Source organism: Macrosteles quadrilineatus, unplaced genomic scaffold, assembly GCF_028750875.1.
Source record: "Macrosteles quadrilineatus isolate MER2022 unplaced genomic scaffold, UCM_ALF_1.0 Scaffold_2__2_contigs__length_208266976, whole genome shotgun sequence".
In the NCBI taxonomy this organism is placed as follows: Eukaryota; Metazoa; Arthropoda; class Insecta; order Hemiptera; family Cicadellidae; genus Macrosteles; species Macrosteles quadrilineatus.
This window is the reverse complement of record NW_026542595.1, coordinates 197,326,895-197,349,185: the sequence shown is the minus strand read 5'-3', so window position 1 is coordinate 197,349,185 and position 22,291 is coordinate 197,326,895. Positions and strand designations below refer to the sequence as shown.

General features: G+C 33.5%; 1 protein-coding gene across 5 annotated transcripts in view; it reads left to right on the top strand.

Moving 5' to 3' along the window:
• Positions 1-20,266, top strand: part of LOC128987491 (protein peste-like) — a 33,542-nt gene extending 13,276 nt beyond the window's left edge. For 3 of the 5 annotated variants that reach the window (XM_054408359.1, XM_054408361.1, XM_054408363.1), the window contains exons 2-9: positions 6,413-6,530; positions 10,175-10,329; positions 10,675-10,816; positions 12,582-12,797; positions 13,453-13,670; positions 14,552-14,843; positions 16,707-16,780; positions 18,383-20,266. In XM_054408359.1, the coding sequence (XP_054264334.1) occupies positions 6,413-6,530; positions 10,175-10,329; positions 10,675-10,816; positions 12,582-12,797; positions 13,453-13,670; positions 14,552-14,843; positions 16,707-16,780; positions 18,383-18,611 (1,444 nt within the window). In that variant the 3' untranslated portion in view covers positions 18,612-20,266. Of the gene's footprint in view, positions 1-1,515; positions 1,611-3,544; positions 3,570-6,412; positions 6,531-10,174; positions 10,330-10,674; positions 10,817-12,581; positions 12,798-13,452; positions 13,671-14,551; positions 14,844-16,706; positions 16,781-18,382 lie in introns of those variants that run through there. The other 2 variants (XM_054408360.1, XM_054408362.1) reach the window with 2 other exon arrangements.
• Positions 20,267-22,291: the final 2,025 nt, after the last annotated feature.

Below are 22,291 nucleotides of genomic sequence, written 5' to 3'. Positions count from 1 at the left end.
TACGTTTATGAATGTGATTTAGAAATTCGGAGCCCACGTTGAAAAGTAGGCCAACCTGTATATAAAAGACAAAGTGTTATCAGGCAATAAGAACTTTTAGCAATTGGGAGAATTGTTTCGACTTAACTTCGTAAGATAATTATTATCAATATAAAAATACACATATACAGTATCGTATATAATTTAAAATATAAATTACTGTATTTTACTTTCGTTGAATTGATTCTGTGATTGTGGCAAGAAAACCTGTCAATTGTAGGGTCATACGATTATTGCCATAAGTATTTAAAATTATAGGAGTTGTATCCTTTGTAATGAAATCAGGTTAATTTAGTTTGGATAAATATTTCCATGAAATTCATCCGTCATTCAAGCAATAGTTATTTGTGTAACTAGTGGGCAAAGTGGCACTTTGCTGCACACGAGAGCAATGTTTACGAGAGGAATGATCTCGAGTGCAGCAAAGGCCTTTTGCACTCGCGTTACACATTATATTTTTCCTACAGTCATTATAAAGCATATAAATAATTAGTCTTTCAAACACTATACAACACGATTTTAGGTTCAGCTGACAACACAAATAGGTGCTCTAGAGAAAGTAGTACCCGGTCCGTATTACTCCGCTATTTTTCCTCGGCAAGAAATGTGCTCCGCGACTTAAGAATATAGTTCCGTATGTTTTTGTAATTTGAAATGGTTTCCGCGCCTAAAAAAATGCCTTAACGGTATTTTCTTGTTTATTAAGACCGTTGAAATGTTTTAAAAACGTTTAAAATAAAAGTCAAAAAAGTTCAGAAATACCGAAATTATAAACATGAAACGACAGGTTAAATCGTAGTTATAACAGTCAATCAGCTGCTCATAGTATTATTATCTTTAAATGTTGCCAACCTATTTCCAAGCGTACACGGATTACGTGCATAATAGAACCACGCTGTTTTGTGTTGTTTCGTTGGAATCCTGATGTGTGCCAAAGTATAGACCGTACGACAAAGTATATGCAGCAATTAGCAGCTTTCTGTACTATAAACAGTACAAGGAAGCCAACTTTGTTGGGTGACTGTACAAAAATGCTTTTCTTCCCTCAATAAAGACTTTTCACGTTTAAGAATAGACTGCTAAACAAAATTTACTACCGTTAAAAAAAAACTATTTTACTTATTAGTGTCGTACTTTTTTTCCTCAAACAACAATTCCCAAGACCTTAAAGCGTTCAATATTTAATCGAATTTAACTAAACTCATTTGATATATCCCTATCCTCTTAAAATTTCATATTTGTACAGAACTTTCTGTTAAATTGCATTTTTGTATCTTTACCATACATTATATACAAACTGTCTATAGTAGTCAATCTGTAAGACCATTTATAAAAACATTTACAAATCGCACAAATCAGAAACAATAAAATTCTAAAGACAACCGTTCTGATATGAATAATTTATTAATTGCACTGACAACTGGAAAAAAAATTAGTAAACGGTTCCGTCGATATGACGAGTGTTGTTATCTTGGATGCTGAACTGAGAACTGTTATCAGCAAGGGTGAGGGGGTCAGCCAGATTGGGCTGATGTAGTTAGTCAGTGACAGCTAGCCTGAGGAAGACAAGGGTAAGTAGGGACAAAAATATTTTGTGAATTTAATTTTAATTTAGGCATTTCAACATGTGTTTGGATTAGTTTAGGTGAACTAAATTGACGAATTAACAATTTATAGTTTTGTAGCGTTTGTATTTTAAGGGTTTCTTATAAAAATACTTAATGATAAAAAAATTCTTCTTACAGTTGATTACAGTTAGAGGCCTACTGTAATTTGAATAAATTACTGTACGTAATAAAAACTTTTAAGGCTATCTATAGGTTTATGTATAAAAATGCAGTTTTGCTGCACATTGTGTACTGATGAAGTTGTTTTGTTATTCTTACCTATAAAACAAAACGAGTCCATTTGAAATTTCTGTCCGAGTTCGGTAGTTTACGCTCTCTAATCCTGGGAACACGAATTGTTATAACAATATATTTTCTAATTAAACCTGGAATAAAAGATTTGTAATTTAAATAACGAGAGTTCAAAATTCACGTTTCGTCTGTTATTAGACGTATTTTTCTCCTAAACTTTACTACATTCGTAATATATAAAATAAGAATCAGCTTAAGGGGGTCGGTACTGAAAATGGTCAAAAATCTGGAATTTTGTTTTTCTGAACTAAATTTTAATTTAGAATTTCCGCTACCAGGATAACACGACAATTTGATGAAAGCATACATATTTCATGAAGAGGATAACATCTAAAGTTGAACGTTCACACACATTTTCGATGAAATAATCATCTTGGATAGTTTTTGTCAGCCTTCTACAACCCAGACAGTGAATGATTAAAAGTAGTAGTCGTACTGCTACACAGTGGCACTTATTTAGAGAATAGTGATCAATGACATTATTTATAATGTTAACACATCTTTGAAACTAGATTTATTTTATAATCATTGACGAGACTATCCCACTTGCTCTACAGTAACCAAAAAGTACTGTTTATTAAATTCTGTATCCATATCCATGGGTAAAGCCACAAGTATAGTATTTTACTCAAACATGGCAACCAGTTTATCAGAATTAAAAACGCATGGATTAAGGAAGAAATCATATATTAAATACATCGGAATTTATAAATTGGTACGTGGAATTACAGTTTTTTCGAGAAAACTGCGAGCTAGAATAAGCAACGCTTAGAATTAACACTTATCACTATCCAAACATTATCGTATACGGTTTTTCCAAAATAGTCTTTCTAAGAAAAGATCTTGTAAAAACCAGTAGTAACTAATAATGGCTTGTTGGTTAAATGGAATGACGACTTTTTCAACAAAAATTTAAGTATTCACTCAAAGATTCATTTATAAACACGAAGTGGTTTCTAATCACTAATACTTTATTTTAAATAACTTAAACTAGACTTATTTTAGTCCATCTATCACGTTGACTCAGAGAAGATATGCTATATTTAACATGTATATTTTATCTATAGAAAAATACATAGAAAAACAACTAAAACCTAGTAAAAACATGTCAAAAATATTGATTTGTCAACTTACTCATTTCCCCTTCTAATCTACCCTACAAAAAATGTTTTGTTTGTTTATTCCATTTTTGTCACATTGTAACTATAAATTAATACGCTATTATTGATAATACGTCTACAACTCATGTAATAATGTAGCTAGTAGACGACCAATTATCAACAAAAAGTTCAAATATTGACACATGAAATTCCTTTCAATCAATAAACGGTTCCCAATCAACGAAATCTTTCCAAAACTTATAGTTTTTACCAGATTTTCCTCGATTACTTCCATATACCTCCTTGTTTGTCATTTGTTGACTCTTGACTTAAGTAAACTCTGTCTGTTGGTTCTCGCTATGTTGTGTAGTCTTGTAGTGGTTGTTGAGTCAGAAGGTCTCTACAATGACCCAGCTATCTTCGACGTCCGTGATTTCGGTTAGTTCAAACTGTGGTAGCTTTGGTGAACTGTGTTCTGCTGTTTACAAGTGTCTTTTAAAATATTTGTTGGGTAAGTGGAGAATTTCTTTTAAGTGGTAAACACATCATATTGTGGAATCTAGAGGTTTTAAAGTGTTTTATGTAATGAAGGTTTGGAGTGCGTTGATGTCTTCTAAATGTGTTTCTTTCATTTTAGGTGTATTTTGTTAGTTGTACCTTGCTGTGTGATCGTAGGAGGCCAACATATGACATGCCACAGTTTATTAGTGTTGTTTTACATCTAACTAAAATAAAGTAACATTTGATAAACATCCTCGACGTAAACCGGACAGAAGCAACCCTAAAATATCTATCACCGATGTTCCATAAAGATGATAAATCTATCTATGTTCAATTATGGTTGAAGTAATCCTAATGTAGCCTATTCAACTTAATAGTTTGAAGGAGTTCCTAAATTTTAGTCTAATTTATTTTACCTATGACCGTTTTTTAAATAGCCTTTTCAATTCAGTTCTTAGAATGGAAAAGATCCACTTAACAGAACTGTTTACTTACTTAACAGCATTGTTTTGTTACTTTACAGTACAAGTTTGGACCAATGAGGTTCGAGGATTGAGAGAAAATAGGTAAAATATAATGCTTCGAATTGTAACTTGTTGAGGCCAATTTAATTAATTATACAATGAGTGGGTGGTTGGTTCAATGAGTCGCTGCATCACAATCAAAGGCAATGAGAGGTTATAAACGGAAACATAACCTCTCATAACGTTATTAGTAGTGATTGTTGCACTCAACAAGGCTCGTATTTTACATTTGATACTCGTGTCTTAAAGACTATCTTTACGTGATCGTTGCGTAAACTACTAAATCTTAACTAAGTTACAATTTAAAACGGTTATCTTGGGGGTGTAAATGCACAAGTGGTTCAAACGAAGAAATAGTTATGTTAATACTATACGTTTATAGAGTATTTTGCAGTTTTAAGCAGGGGTATGTGCTACAATGTACAGAGTGATTCTAAATTATTGTTACACTTTATAAACTCTATATGAAAAAACACACAAACTATCATCACGGAATGAGAATAATGAAAGAGGAGATTCTGAGTTTGTTTGATACCTCTTTGGTAAACATAGTTTGCTAAATTGGCCTATCATTTAATTTTTTTATATTTTAAACAAGATTTTAAGTTAATTACACAATTTCAAATCGTTCTTCTGAAGTCATGTTCCTTGCAGCTTACAATAATGGTGAACAACAATAACTGAGTGGTAAAATTATAGAACTAATTAGTTCTACAAGAACTTTAAAACCTTGACCTTTAGGGATCAATTAACCCCTAGTGCTATTACTTCAGACTTTTGACAGTTCAATCTAGTATGAAGTTTTGAGATTCAGAAAAATAAAAGTATGTAATTAATTTAAAATCGTAGTTAAATCTAAATTCTGTCTGTAGAGGCTAATTGTATAACAATGTTTACCAAAGTGGTGTAAAACAAAACTTTATAATCTACTTTTTCAATTGATTCTCACCCTGCAATGATAGCTTGTACAGTTTTTCATTTACAGCATTAGGTTTCAAAAGTGTAACAATAATTTAGAATCACCCTGTATTATTTACTTTTACTTTAATGCAGTGTAATTATTTGGAAGTTATCGTTGTCACAGCAAAGAATCTTTCTCCCATACAATAAGGTTCAAATACAGTATTACAAATCATGACTTTTCATAATGGTCCTTTACCCTCATGCAAATTTATAAATGAATAAAATATCAATACGCCTCTATATAGCAAATACAAACGCGCCCTTTGGGTAATAATACAGTACACATTTTTTAAAATCAAAACTTGAATAGGAATGGGAAGCACACCCAGTGAGTCTTGTCCCTATGTTTTTCGATTAAAAAAAGAAAAAATAGTATTATTTTAGAAAATACATCTTACCGTGACTGACTCTAATTTAGATAATACATCTAGCCATTCAAGTCTTTGAATCCAGTTCAAAATTTGTGTTTCGCGAAGAAATTGTTAAAGTCTAGTTTTCTTGCAAAATATGCGGAATCTCATATAATTTCATATCTCAACCAAAAAACCGAATCATTAAATGGTTTCTTATTTGATTTCACGACTATGCATCGACGACAAAGCACAATAGTACTTTGATATCATTTTATACCACATAAATTTGTTTTTAAATTAAGAAATCTGTAATCAGATTGTTCATTTGTATTTAACACAAACTATCTGTTACCCACGGGCTCCACCCCATTTTAGTACATTAGTATTAATAAAACTATTGATTGGTTAAGTTAAGATGAAATAAACAAAACGGAATACAGTAATGGTAATACAAACAAATAATAACAGCTGAGGTATTTTTAACATTAGGTAAATGGAAAGTTCCCTTTAGATAGCAATTACTACCTTATAGGGCAATAAATAATGGATAATTTTGCGCAAGGTTTCTCGTCATGACGAACATTTTAAGTATATGGTTTGTGGGGGTGTGACTTGTAGTTTTCTCAAAAGTTCATGGGTACTTTTGGCTTTATATATAGATCACTTACAATGGTTAAGCATACCCATTGGTAAAAATGAAAACCATAGTTTAAAAAATTAATTTTGAGGTCAAAAACGCAATACGTTTTATAGAGTTAAATTAGTATACGCATTGGCTAACAAAGAATTCAGTCAGCGTTTAGCAATATTTTTTCCAAGACAATCTAGTACTAGTACGCCAAAAACTTTTACTTTATTTTTTCGGCAATTCGTTTGGAAGTTTTAGTAGCAAATTGTTATTAGAGGCTAATTATCAACTCCTAATTTGAGTAAAGAAGTTATTATTTTTTTTACTTTTGTTTACTCAGTATTAAGCTAACCCAATGTTTATTTCGCTATGTTTTATGTTTCAGTAAGATGCGTAACCTCTTAGCCCCAAGTTGTGGGATACTTTTTTCCTCAGTTCTAATTGTCACTGGATTGTTCTTCCTATTCATCTTTCCCTCCGTCCTTGAATACTTTGCCAATAAGGTAAGCTTTTGAACTTACTTACATTTAAATCATTGAATAAGGCCATTGACCATAGATACTGTATGCACTAAAAAGACTCCTCATTATTGGATTATTTATAGTATGTTTTCATATATTTTTCATGGCTGGTTACGTAAACATTGTCGAATCCAAATGCATGTGTTTTGTGGTCAGCTTTTACAATGTGGGTTTTTAGGCACTACCAGAGAAAAAAATTTTAGTTTGTCAAATTTATCTTTCATCTTGGTTTATAGATTTTTAAATGAGTTAGACCACTGAGAAGTAAGGTACACAAAAGTACTCTGCAAATGCTAGATAGATTCGTTAAAAACGCTTCAGCGTCTCCAGCTAATCTACGGGGATGGCAAACGTATTTGGGAATATGTTTAATCAAAGGTATAAAAACACAGATTTTTTGTAAAGTCTGGCGAATAAGTTTCAAGGATGGCATTTAAAAAAGTAATAAGTACAGAGTATGCAGAGCATATTTTAAGGTATTTCCACTAGGTGACAGTGGTGCCGAACTCACCGGGGGGTCCAGGGGGTCTGTCCCGGAAAATCTTTGCATAAGTAAAAGTGAAAATCACACAATTATACGTATCTTTTAATTAATTTTCCGATTATATTTTCTTTGAAATAGTCTATTTGATAATCTCACTGTATTCCAAAGCTTCCTACACAACCTCTTGAGCCAAAAAAATAGCTCAATTTCAAAAGTGTACTATATTAAACATACATACTACATTGTACAAACATTACACAATATTTTATGAGCACAAATATGTTTAAAATATCTACGTAAAACCTAAAACTATAATATATATTTACACTTTTAATTTTTAAACAGGTAAAAATCATAACGATAATTATCGTTACAGATAATTACAGATTTATATATAAGTATGAAACAACAACAATCTGTAATTATCTGTGATGATAATTATGACTGAATATGATTTTTACCTGTCATAAAAAAGCGGAAATCTTTTAACGTATATTTCCTTAGTTTGCAATTGTTTTCTAGGTCTAAAATACTTTTTAAATTCCGCTGCAATTAAAATGTGAATCATTAAAAAAAGATATACTGACACTACCCATAGCCACTGGGCTACAAAATCTCAGCATTTTATGTCCTGGAGTATAGCGTTAAAAACATTATTTTCTAAGTGGTAAGGAAAACAAGTACTTGATGTACATTTTGTAGTTGGTAGTTGTTTTGAGTAATATGCTAACTCAGTTAGTTAATCTATCACGTCTACACATAATGTTGATTGACAACGTAGTCTAGTCTTGACGTCATCAACTACTACAGTAACATGTGTTGTAGTGTTATGTGTTGAGTGAAAAGTCAAAAGTTCTATGATCATAAAAAACAAAACTTCAGCAAACTTTGTGTTAAGCCTACTTGTGAATATTCCGAGAATGTTTGACAAAAACTCGTTGTACATTGCATTAATTTGTAATTTTCACCAAAAAGATCATTACATTATCTTTTTTAATTCATAAAACATATATTTATGTTTTTGCTGATATTTATTTAAATTAAGTGTTTCTCACTGGATTACGGTACAATAATATTATTAATATCCACTATTCATTGAGGTGATCGACTATGAAAGTCATAAAATGTCACACAAATATTGTGCATGTAGAAAAATCCTTCTGAAATTAAATTGATTTAAGTTAAGTATTATTATGTAAGTGCAAAATTCAATGACTTATTTCACGACGACCAAAAAGAACCACTAATTAACAGGACGCTTGAAATTTTGTTCGTTTATTTGGCTAGAATTTACAATACAAGTTGTATGTATAGGTTAGGATTAAAATCAAATATGGCTTAGATGAGAATCAAGAATTATTTGTCCATTGAAAAGTCGTATATAATAACTACAAATAATAGTTTTATAATATAAATATTTACAGCTCTATTCTTGGAGATGGTTTTAGTTAAAAATCCTTGGGTGCAACGACAGAGATTTTAATTGTTTTTTGCTAAGTCATTTGGATTGTTTGTTTGATACTTTTTTGACATCAGATTTGTTTGTTTACAAGTAAAGAGTTCTAACAATAGTACAGACAGTGGTAATCCCTTACATGATAGCGGGGGCGTGCTAGGGTTATCATCTTTGTAGCCTCTCATATCCGGTTGGTGAACCTGAAGGACTTTGGAAATAAGTTGGAAAAAACTAGTTCTCGCCCAATACAACGATAACATTTCTTCATATATATTATTTATTTGATCACTAAACCTTATTCCAATCGGATTTAAGAGAACATATATGAAATATACCTTCTTGGCTGTCTTTGCTGTAGTTTTGTGCGTTTTTACTTAATCTGTTTACTTAACAATATTTTATCATTAACTTTAGTTGTTAACTAATTCATCAAACATTTCCTAGGTTTTCTAGTCTTTTTCAAATGACTATTGGTTATAAGAACCATTTACAGAATGCGCTAGTGTCTAAAATTCTATATTCTTCCTATTTTTTGTTGCTCACATAATTGATGGGTCATACCAGTTGCTTCATTTCATAATAAGTCGGTCAAACCGATGTTTTGTAAAAAAATTCGTGTATTCGAGAGATATCAGTATTTACATAAGCATTTTTTGTTGGTGGCACGCATAAACTACGAACTTTGTGATTTAAAAACTGGAGAAATCCTTAACATGTTTGTCTAATTGTAGACTATCAATAGTCAAAGATATTACCGAAACTAAACCAAATGCAAAGTCAAAGTACATTTCCAGAAAAAATTAAAAGAAACAAGTTCTTTCTAGTGTTTCCCATTAAAACACCACTTGGTTTCCCCCTTGTTGTATGAATGGTAAGTCCTTATCAATGGTGTGAGAGGACGGATCGCTGCAAAGGACCTTGAATCTTCCCTGATAACAGTTTGTAGAAGGTCAATGCCTTTGCAAACGATCCGGGCCAAGACCACATTGCGCTAAAAATTAGTTATACAACATTTCTTGGATTTATTTGTTTATCTAGTGCGTCACTGAAGAAGCCATTGATTGATTTTTCTGTAATTATGTCAACAATTTAGAAACAATTTGTTTTGAATGGTGCGAACAGGCGATTCTATTGACTGTCTATTCTAATCGTGTAGTCTATCGGTTCAGGGGGCTGCGTGTATTTGCGCAAGTCAGCTTATTGTTTCTGTTTCTTTTTGGATTGGGTTTTTTTTTGTTAAAATTTGATCCATTTACCTTTTGGGGTTTGTTTTGTCTTTTTAATTTAAGAACTAATAATAAAAATAGGTAGAGTGGTCCCATGAGAAAGTGATGGCTACTTCTCTACTGGAAAATTTGCTAAAACATACATAAAACATTTTATTTTTTCATTACTTTTAAATTACGTTACTTTGCATTACTTCCATTTACTTTGTAGCTAAACAAAAGTTAACCGTTTGGAAATACAAAAGGGTCTACCCTAAATTCAGTATTGTGCATTGTGGACTAAATATTCGATTCAACGTAAAAAAGATTTACTTGTAACGAAAAAACACACTTTTTGGATAAATTTGGGTTGTTTTTAGTTGGTAATTATCTAAGATTACCTAATTTGTTGGATGCTTTCTTCAAGTTAAGGATTGCTTTATTTTATGATCATCTTGAAAATTACATTATATCATTACAGGAATTCCTACTATCACCAAACTCCCAGAGCTTTAAACACTGGAAGAAAACTCCTCTGCCGATATCGTTGGATTTTTACCTTTTCAACTGGACAAACCCACACTTGATAGACAAAGAGAAGCCGAAATTTACGGAACTTGGACCCTACAGGTTTTAGTAAGTATTAATTTACGTTTGAACAATACAAAGGCACATGACAGTGATAAATAGGCCTTTTAGTGTAAACATGAGTTTTGGATTATGCTAATTGTATTTCCTTAAATTAATATTAGGTGAATCATCACCATGAGACAAAAGAGAGGTAGAATATAACTGTAGAGTAGAGACCACTTTTGTTTGAACCAGTGACCTTTGGCTATGGCCACTCAGATAATGACAATGCCACTCAGATTTTAAAGACAATGTGTATTTAATTTTTTAAAGCAAATCTGCATTGAAACATTCTAGTGTTGAGTAAAGTTTTCTTTAAGTTAGAAATATATTCTTACTCTACTTTTTCAGTGAGACAAGAGAAAAAAGTAACATCTCGTGGAACAAAAATGGTACAGTCAGTTATCGCCAAAGGAGAACCTGGTTCTTCGACGAGAGCTCATCCAATGGTACACAGGACGATGTCATTTCTACCATCAATGGTGTCACTTTGGTTAGTGTTATGCTTAAACGCATTACCTATTACATTAAATGGCAAAGTATTTATACAGACATTCATAGTAATTGAATCAAATTGGGTGCAATTAGTTTGAAAAAAAAAACCATCAACGTTTAATATTTTTATACAGAAATTATAAACTTCTTGACCAAAACTTACAGTCAAATTAAAGTAGATGTAAGGCCCCCTTCACACTGGGCCACCATGGTGGTGACACCGGTGGCGACGTTACATTAGCATTGATTTAAATGGGACATCTTCACACTGAGCTTTGGTGGCGCGTCTGGCCGCGCGACCAGAAATGCGGTGGCTCGGGGTTGCGATTTTTTAGAGACACCAGTCTGGTGGCGCCACCACGTCGTACCATGGTTTCTTATCGGACTGTTCACATTGGAGCGACTGGCAGCGCCACCAGTCACTACCAGCGGGCATTAATCAGTATACTAGTTTACTAATCTTTTGAAGGTAATAAATATGGGGAAACGATTTTATTGATATAACAAAATGTATAGGTAATCTATTTCATTTACATCTTTTCGTCATTGCAATGTATACATTGAGTCAAGGTATTACAGTGTTATTAATAAATGGTATATTAACTATGTTTTTATTTAATTTTCCACAACAATAGTAGCAGTTTCTCTTCTGGAGATATTTTATCTTTCAGACGTCCCAGAAGCTCATCAAAACTTAAAACACTCATTCTTGAGTAAGTAGTAATTGTGAAACGTGTCAGGGTTATTTCTAAGGTCTTGGTAGTGAATGAAAAAAGTCTCTCTGGTACTTATATCTAATAAAAACGGATGAACAAAAAAATACGTTTTTTTCTTATGTTTTCACAATAAAAAAAAAAAAAAATACGCAAAGCACCTGCCTCTTTGACGTCCAACTGTGAGCTTTGTGGCTGTAGCTGCACTGGTGGCTGAGCTTGTGGTCCATGCGCATTTTGACCGGCCACCAGTGTCACCACCGGTGTCGCCACCATGGTGGCCCAGTGTGAAGAGGCCCCTACAGCAAGGGAGAACCCTACAGCAAAAAGGGTTACACATTTTCACCTTTAAATTCAAATCCTCAGGTGTGTATAAAAACTGAATACGACTTGTTACTATTTTAAAATAGTCATATTTTGCTTTCTTCTTTGAAAAACATATACAAAAAATATACTGCATTTAAATTTATTTAAGATAATAACTAGGGAACTCTCTATCAACATCTAATTTATACTTTCTAAGATACAAGTAACACCTTTTGGGCATTATGATTTTCGGAATATTGTAGCCAGAAATTGTGAAAACTCAAATTTGGATTCAGTAAACTTAGGAGCATTAATAAGATCCAAGCACAACAGTCCAACATATTCCTCCTCATGTAGAATGGTATTTGACTAGTCTTAATGGAGATAAATCAAATAACTGGTGTGAACATATAGCCTGTTCAGTCCAGAAACGTTCATCTTCTTCCAATTTTTCTTGCAAGTTATTAACGTCACTAGACTTTTCTTGGGGAATTATATAAGAAGAAATATGTAAGGGGGAGGAAAAGGCTTCCACTAATTTGACGAGTTCAGATGTCGTCAAATCAACAATATCTTTGATCCGCGAGATAATGCCTTCATCTTCATCTGGAGGTTTGTATGCAACATGTTATAAATAAACCTACGGAGTACAAATGGATGAGTTTTAGAGGAGAACCTACTATGTATCGGAGGACCTCCTTTAACTTAAGGACATACTTACTAAATAACCATTTACTTTTCCAGACAGCAGCGTACATGGTGCGTCACTCAGGCTATCTGCCGCAGCAGTCACTCAACATGGCCTTCACCTTCACCAAACAGAAGATCTCAGTCTCTCACACTGTCAGAGAGTTGCTGTTTGACGGATACGAGAACAATCTCATGTCTCTGGCCAACAAACTCTCACCTTCCCTCACACCAATGTCAAGCCCCTTCGACAAGTTCGCTTGGTTCTACCAGGTACTGTTTACAAATGTTGACTCAAATCACATGGATGAGTGGAGAACTTACTGAGTGAGATGATCTTTGTACCTATGTTATTCACTAGGATCAGCTGTTTCATTAGCCAGGGTCATTTTAAAGCCGAATGATCAGAAACAGCTGATTCTAGTTTAAACAGTCAAAGAACTATTGACTTTTCTCAGGATCGATTCGGCAACCTCTGCATTGTAGGCGAGCACAGTTAACAGTTATCCAACCAGTATATGCCTGTATGTGGAGAACGAGTCATTAAAACTGTTAATTATGCATTGAACTATAAACACGCCATCTTAAGTCATTAGGCAGTTTCATTAAATAAGCTTACAGACTTGAATTGACTCGCCGATGGAGTGTGCTGCTGTCATTAACTTGAAGTGACGTAAAACTAAAAGGCCAACTTATTGTGTCTTGGATGTTACTTTTACGAATGACTATTCTTCTTATACTGTATCAGCTCACCCTCTTCTTAGCTTGATACGTTCTATTCTACCCACAATCCCAAAGCCCTAGAAGTGAGGATGGGCAAATGCAGGCTTAAAGTCTCAAGGAAGAAAGATAGCAAAAAGTTTAGTATGAGAGCCTGGGTATTTAATCTACATAATTACCATTATTTACCCTCATATTGTATTTTCAGAGGAACGACTCCTACGCGTATGATGGATGGTTCAACCTCGACACCGGAGAAAAAGACATTTCTCAACTCGGAGTCATCAAATCTTGGAATGGCAAGATCAACAGTGGGTTTTACAGTGGGAAATGTGGGGAAATCAAGGGATTTACCGGGGATTTATTCCCTCCCGGATATGTGGGCAGGGATACCCGTCTCAATCTCTTCAGTCAAGATCTCTGCAGGTATGAATATGGTTAGGATAACTTGAACTTCTAGGCGTGCTTTCACGGGCTGTCAAATGTTGGTTTTCGGAAGATAACAGGGTTTAATACATCACACTCAGCTTCAATACAAATACAGATCTAATTGAACCTACCTTCTGTTCAACCGTCAAAATTCTCAATTACTGGTCGATTAGTGTACTTTCTCTAAGTCACAAAACTCCTATATTTGCTTAAACATGAACGAATTCGATCGTTCTTGGTTACGAACTAATCCAAAGTGTACTTCTTAAAAGCTCCTCATTTAACAAAGCAAGTGGAACGTGTTGTAACTTCTCGTACTGTGCCAAATCTAAACGTTTTGGATAAACATTATTATCAAAACATAATTCGAAATATGAATGGAGTAAATCACGAACATGATTTTAGGATGATTTAAGGTCAAATATTAATTTGTTTACTAACACCTGGTTTTCAACTAGTTGCAAGGGCTCCAGAATATCACCATGAATATTGTTTTATGAAAAGCTTTAGAGGAGAACCAGCACGAAAAAAATAATTGGTTCTAGATACTCTTCACTGTGTGGAGGAAAATGGCTTCTTGAAAAAGTATACTTACAAGAGCTCAAATTTCACAAAAAATCTGGCATTCCAAAACACCGAAAATCTAAAATCCTTATTCGAAAACAGTCATAACTTTTACCAATATTGCAGAATGAGATGTGATTTTTGATAATTTTACGAAAGTATTTCTCAAATACTGTACCAAAACGAGAATTTCATGTTGAAGTCTCACTGATCTGGTGACGTTCCAATCCAGTGAGCTAAACCCCTACTGGACTGAGTCTGTTTTAGGACTTCATCCTCTTCATCCAGTCTCACTTATCAGCCTCTACTTCCAGGACTCTCCCGTTCGACTACACGGGCAACGCCGAAGTGGAGGGTATCCAGGGGCTTCGCTACACCGCTGGTCTCCACCTCATAGACAACGGCTCCCTAGATCCTGACAACTCCTGCTACTGTAACGGCGAGTGTGTTCCTCCAGGGTTCCTCAACCTCACATCATGTCGCTTCGGTGCTCCGGTGTTCGTCTCCTACCCTCACTTCCACCAAGCACACCCTGTGTTCCTCAAGAGGGTGGAAGGTCTAGAGCCGGACCCTGAGCGGCACGAGTTTTACTTCAGTATTGAACCTGTGAGTTGAATTTAAACATTATTCTCCGTAGAATTCTCGTAACGTTTGCATTATGTGTTTTCTTTATTGTGGGTTGGAAGAATCACTAGTATTATTTGATAGGGGGTAAATGATTGTATGAGCAGGCAATTCACAGCACGATCAATCTGTTAGATTAGAAACTATAAAAACACACGCATATCTCTTATCCCTGTTTAATTTGGTAAAAGCTTGATAACAAGCAAGATAACAAACTAGTCAAGCTTATGCTAGTGCATTCCATTTTGGTATTTTAATAACGTGAGGTTGAAATGTTGACATTATTCAAAAATGAATAATGCAGACATCGTCTGTAATCTCAAAAGGCTCCAAAGGTATTAAACTATTGTTGCTGGATCAATCCACAGTTTGACTTGATGATGTACATTTTTGTGTTATCTACATACACATGAAGATTCAAACTGTTTTAGACGATTCACCTCAACCTCTTTAAATAATGTTGAAAACCTAACAGATATATGCTACGGCTAGCTTAGTGTCTTACTCGTACTCAAAGTTAAGGTTGGCCATTTAAACATGGGACAGAATTAAGAAACGAATGCCGGTGGTTAAGCACATGGTGGTAATGGAAACACACTTTGCTGGATATTGGATATTTGATATTGGTTGGATATTTAAGATATTGGCCTGTTTTGCAGTCTCTTAACTTCTCTAGAATAATGCCATGGGAGGCAAACTAGAGTTGTATGAATTATCTAATTTTATTTATTACGTTATTAACCATATTCAAGACATTGAGTTGTACTATTAGTTTTAGCCTTACGTTGATTAGGGTGGTTCAATTTGTTTTAACTTCTTTACACAATTACTTTGATTGAAAATTAGGAGTTTAGACCCGTTAAGAACTACTATCACACTTCAAACATAAGCCTTTACATAAATATTTACTTTCTATGATTGAGAATGTTATCTATCGGAAGTCAATAAGGTTATAAGACTATCTCTAGTCCAAGTGTTTTTACCACGTCGTGTGTTTTGTTTATACTTTTTTAGTCAGGATATGGTTACAAAAGAATCAAACCAAACGTGTATGAGTCTATTGGTTATAGTGCTTGCTTATTGACATTTAGAAACACTTGTAACGTTGGAAAACTTTTCCTATGTACACGTATTTCAGGGCTATGTACACGTCCTTCATATGAGCAATAAAATAAATACAGCAATCAATAACTTATTGTTTGTATAAGTTATTGATTATAAATTCATATAAAAATAATTACCTCATTCCGTTTAAAAGTTTAAATATAAAATTGAGTGATCACTAAAGCGACTGTCACAAACCATTGAATCTACATTTAATTGCATGAAAAATAAACGTAATAAGTCAATAGATTTAACTAATGTTTAGGTGATTTTTTTGAATAGCTTATAACACTCTTTTAAACCCATCAGAAATCACACAAGTCATTTGCGTAAGTTTTACTATACCGTATTTCCACTTCGTATTTTAAATATGCTCTAACTATGCTGTATAAAAAATTCAGTGTAAATAAAAGTATAAGTGGAAATGTAAGCATTCTAATTAAATCAACGACAGTTTTTGTAAGAATTCAAATACAATAATCATTCTTTATAAGCTTTATAGCACAAACCAACACTCAATGTCCAAGAGAAATGGTCCTAAGTGACTTTAAGATCTGGGATACGACAGAGATTTCCCAAAATTTAGACAAGCATGTAGAAAGATTTCACGGTTATCGTATGAATATTTTTATTACGTTGCTTAGAACGGACAGGTATAAAAATATGTTAAAAGAGTATTGAATATAGTTTTGGTTTTACCGATAACATTTATTATATGGTTTTTTTGATTTTGTTTTTCAGACGTATGGAGTTCCAATTGATATCGGAGCTCGCGTTCAGCTTAATATGTTGATGCAGCCAATCCCGCACATATCGTAAGTTTGCTTACTACAGTATACTGATCTCAAGTCTTTTGACTACCATATTGTTTATACGTGTAAGTAAAATGAATACAATAACTTCAATTAGCAGTATCTTTCAAATACTGTAGTTGAGTAAACAAAAATAAATTTAATTTTATGTAAAATTATGTTTTTCCCAATAAGTATAATGGCGCATGGCGTTTGCTGCACCTTTTAAAAGTCGTGGGGCTCAGGTTGCACAGAACATTTTGCATTGGATATCCAGTCCAGAAGGCAAAGTACTGTAGTTAAGATATAAATGTATAATCTTTTAGCTTGTGCATTACGGTTTTGCTTGTTTCGCTATTTTTCCTATTAGGAGACTGGAAACGTATCTTCTAATTATAAATTCATTCAAAACTTGCCCTTTACACTTAATTATTAACTTGTAACTCCATAAATTATATTTTTGAGACGAACTGTAAAGATTTTTTTATCTTCCAGTAGGCTATAGTTTACCATACGTTAGGCATAACGTTTTGATGTTAATTCCTCAAAACGCATGAAAATCTAATTTAAAAAATTATATTTTTACGGATGAAAATCTTACGTCACCCTCAGCCAAGTCAATGATTTAGCCTACTTTCACGAAAAGTATTATAATACTAGAGAACCAGCTGTTAAGCCTTACATTTCCTGAGAGGTTACACTCACCCAGGGGAAAGGTTAGAGCTTTCAAGGGTTAAGTGGTTTTCCTTCCAATCTCCTCTTGCCCTGGAACATGATACAATCATCTTCTCTTCTTAATAGCTACTTCTATTTTCTCTACTCTTCGAGGCTTTTGTGTTTATTGGAAAACGGATCAAGTTTTCTATCTTTGGGTATTCGTGTAGCCTGAAAATACAATGTGATGATGTTTAATATATTTGTTCGTTTTGGTAGATCTTCATTTATTTATGTAGCTACCTCTGAGTAATCATGCATTGTTTTAACTGGGTGTCACTAATAAATTAGTCATTACACTTTTTACAATAGCTATTTAAAAAGTTAAAATCATTGAAATGCATATTTCAAACAGAAGATATAAAAAAATTGTTGTTGCACAAATAGGCAGGCGTTTTTAATGTGCTATTAGAACCACCAAGTTACAATTAAACATATAAAGTTAATACGCCACTATTTCGATCTAAATGAATTTTCTTTCTTTTGATAATTTCATATAGTAATATAAGTCAATCACAATTATGTTATAGGACTTATGAATATTAATAAAAGATTTCCTGTGTTTGGGTATGTCTTTTCCAATTTTTTAAATGAAAACCGACTTGGTTATATTAATCCACCGATAGTCCACTGAAGTGAATCAATGTTTCTGTAAAAAACTCAAACTGTTTAACCAATTAAAAAGTGTAACATATACTAGGACATACTTAATGACACATCTAAATTTCAAATACTCAAGGTTAAAATGAAGATTTGTAAGTAGCCCATCATTGAGTTTCAACTATGTTTTACAGGAATACAAAAATTGACTGAATGTGATCCATTGGAGAGTCTCCAAGTCAACAGTACCACAGTATTCATATAATCAACCAGTTATTCATACTTATTCAACTATTCAATCAATTTTCGCAGGATGTACAAGAACGTACCCCGGGTTATGTTCCCTGTTCTCTGGGTCGACCAGCGGGTGACCATCAGTGAAGCACTGGCCTGGGAGTTAAGGTTGGTACTCCTACTGCCCACCCTCGCAACGATCGCCGGGGTCTTCGCCCTCTCCTCGGGGACCATCCTCTTCGTCATCCTCCTAGCCCTCCGATCCAGGAGGAAAAACGCCGAGAAGGAAGGAAACAAACCCTGCTAGGATCAGAAGTGGCAGTCGAAGGACCTGGAAGAAATCAAGAGTGTGCGGTCAGTAATCGAAAGTTTCGTTTTCGATATGGAGTCGCAATAGGAAGTTTGAGCTCAAAGTATTAGTTGATTTAGTTTTACGGCTTACCAATGACAAATTTAACCTACTGTCAGAAAATGTTAAATTTTAAACTACACTAGGGGCCGCGAGAGTCTGAAGTTGGTGGCAGCCAATCAAGACTGGACTAGTGCTACTTTGAAACATCACCCGTTTTCTATTTTTCGTCACTAATTAAAATATACGAAACATATTTTCAACTCAGCTAATATTATTACTCGTAGATTTGGCAACACCGCACTGTCCTCATTGGCTCCTTCGAAGTCACGTGGTAAATAGGCTCATCTCTCAACTGCAGACTCTCGTGGACCGTACTGTAGTTTGTTGTGGGCGAGGTAAAGGTTTAAACTCCAAATTTACTGAATTCCCCCTCTAGTTAAACTAAATCTTTGTATTTAAATTACTGTCCTTCAGAATTATAACGGTTAAACCATTATTTTTATCTAAATATTTTAGAATGGGTGCTGTTTACTTTCTGCCAATGCTTAATTAGTTTTATGCCTGGTTCTCTAAAATATTTGCACAAGAATTTGCAGATTAATGGTTACTTTTGTGAAAAAAAACCTTTGTACTACTATTGAATAATATTTTATTTTACGAGTTGTATTTTAAAATATATGTACGGAACCGTTAAGTGGTCTTTCAAACCCTAACTTAAGTTGTCCAATCTGAAATCATAAATTTAATCAATCAGATTTTAACACAGGTTTAAGTGTGTGTAAACTTTGATAGCAAGACGCAAAAGTTAAACATTGCTATGTTGTGGAATGGCGAATGAATAATTTGCATGTAAAATAGATAAGTGGTTAAAATGTAATAGCAATAAAATGTATCATACAACAATCGACTGAAATTACACTAGTTACATTTTATTGATAAGCATTTATAATTGTAAAGTAGTATAAAGATTTAAGAGATGTTTTACTATCTCCAAACACTCTGTGGGCAATGATTAATTCATATAGTTTGCATATTTGTAGATGATCAATTTTTTCACCCTCTCTAATTCCTCTGTATTGGGAATTTATTAATTTGCATCATTAATCTTTTATGTTTTATCTCATAACTATCACAATTTTCATGTGATAATAGAGTTGAATAAGGACAATAACGTAACTTTTTATCAAACACCAAGCCTATATAAACAATAAACGTGCAATTGTGAAAAAAACAAGTGACGGAATGTCCGGTGAAAAAATTGTACATTAAAAATTTTATATCATTTGAAAAAACCTGCACAAGTCTTGTACTCATACACGGTAAAAAACTAGGAGTATGTAGGATTTTCTGACATACGGTTATGGATATTATTCCAATTTAAAAGACATTTAATTGACAACAAAACTGTCAAAGTACACTTTTACAACGTTTTATAAAATTGTGTACAGTAAGGTATAGAAATAACAGAGGAAATATAATCCTCTATATGTAAATATTTGTAGAATAGTTTGTATAAATGTGATAAGTAAAAACTGTTACCTAATAATAATAATTGTTGTTTTTAATCCAGTGTTGTGTGAATAAAAATGTTATACATTGTTAACAATAACTAAATATTTTTATAATGTTATTATTACTTATTTATCCTGTGGTCACTGTTCTTAGAATTATAGCAAAACAAAAATATCGTTGATTATACAAATAACGACAAACACATGCCTATAAAATATCTATTACTTATTTATCCTCTGGTCACCATTCTTAAAATATTGCAACACAAAAATATCGTTGATTATACAAATAACGACAAGCACATACCTATCAAATATCTATTACTTATTTATCCTCTGGTGGCTTAAAATATTGCAAAACAAAACATATAGTTGATTATACAAATAACGAAAAGCATAGGCCTATAGAATATATATTACTTTATTTATCCTCTGATCACTGTTCTTAAAATATTGCAAAACAAAAAATATCTGTGATTATACAAATAACGACAAGTATAGGCATATAAAATATCTATCACTTATTTATCCTCTGGTCACTATATTGCAAACCCCAAAAAATATCGTTGATTATACAAATAACGACAAGCATAGGCATATCAAATATCCTATTTGAAGATAGAAATGGTACTTAAGTCATTGAAATTTAATTACTTAAGTCTACTGATTAAGGTAGTCGAATGTAAAATAGTTTTGAATGCTAAAATTGTTGCGTGAAATTCTAGAACCATGTAAAATGTAGCCAGCAGTGTTGGATACCTATTTCGAATATTCTAAAGCCATTAATGTTAAATCCGGAATATGTTTATGGTTTTTCAATACTGAATGAATATGTATTTTTTTATGAATACTAAATTTTGTATATCCTACAACTGAGATATCAAATCAAGGTTTTTGCAGCCTGCATTATGAATCAGGTTTGGCATGGCATCATCAGTAGTTTGTAGTCTGCAGTATCAATCGCTGACTTAATTTAACCTGCAAAATAGGGAACTGACGTAGTATTATCTCGAGTTTGAGTGTGTAATACAATAAAACTCTTAATACTCGTATTTTCACCAGTTTACAGTGTGGTTCACCGAAATAATATTTTTCTAGTCTGCCGTGTGGTTCATAAACGTAGTTTCTTCTTCCGATTGAAATTTGCTGGCCTAACTTAGTTTCAACTCCAATTCGCACTGTGTTAGTAGCTCCCCGAGCTCACATGGTACTAAATTCTCCAGTTCACATTCTACTTCTCCAAATCGCAGTGTGGTAGGTCGGTGTCGGTTTCGCTCACACCTCCCCAAGTGTTTGCCACCCCGACTTATCTAGTCGACTGCCCCGCCACAATGGCTATCGCTTACCCCCTCCTCTCTCCTCAGGTGGTCCGGCTTATCTTGTTTTGCACCCGCTCTTTTGTCCAGCAAATCAAATAACATGCGGTTCCCGTCTCGCCCGCTTTCATGTGAAATTTACCGAGATTTTCTCCATATGGACCCACTACTTACCAGATATGCGCTCCTGCGGATCCCTAGGGTCAGCTTAGACCTTTGTCCTGAGAGGTCATGCATGAGCTGGAGTTAGAGGATTATTGAGGGACACGGCTCATTGGAATATAGAGTGAATACGGTCCGAAGTGCCTCGGCTGGCAGAGTGATAAACAGATGTTTGGCACCGCTGTTATTACCAAACACGTGTTTTAGTAACATACAAATTCCAAACAAGCTGATTTTTGCATGGTTTCTTCACCATCGTAATCATATTGTATTGGTTAAACGAGCTCTTGTATTAAGGGTCACAATTGTTGCATACATGTACATTTTATTTGACGTTTTATCAAAATGCATCATTGAAATCTTATCCTAAAACAAGATATTAATATTTAACTCACCTCATCTCACTTAAATGCAATGAGATGCAAAGTATACATCAAAACAAGCAAAACATACTATTGTACTGTTGTTGTATGTAGCATTTGATCAGATGAAGTCTATTGCACTATCTAAAGTAGTACAAAATTAAATCAAACTTGTGTTAAAGAATAACTAGTTTCTGGCATAGATTGTAAGATCCAATCGTAAAGGAAAATTAAGAATTGGCAAACTGTATAACCATTGACATTACTTAAAGACCTTTAGAAAC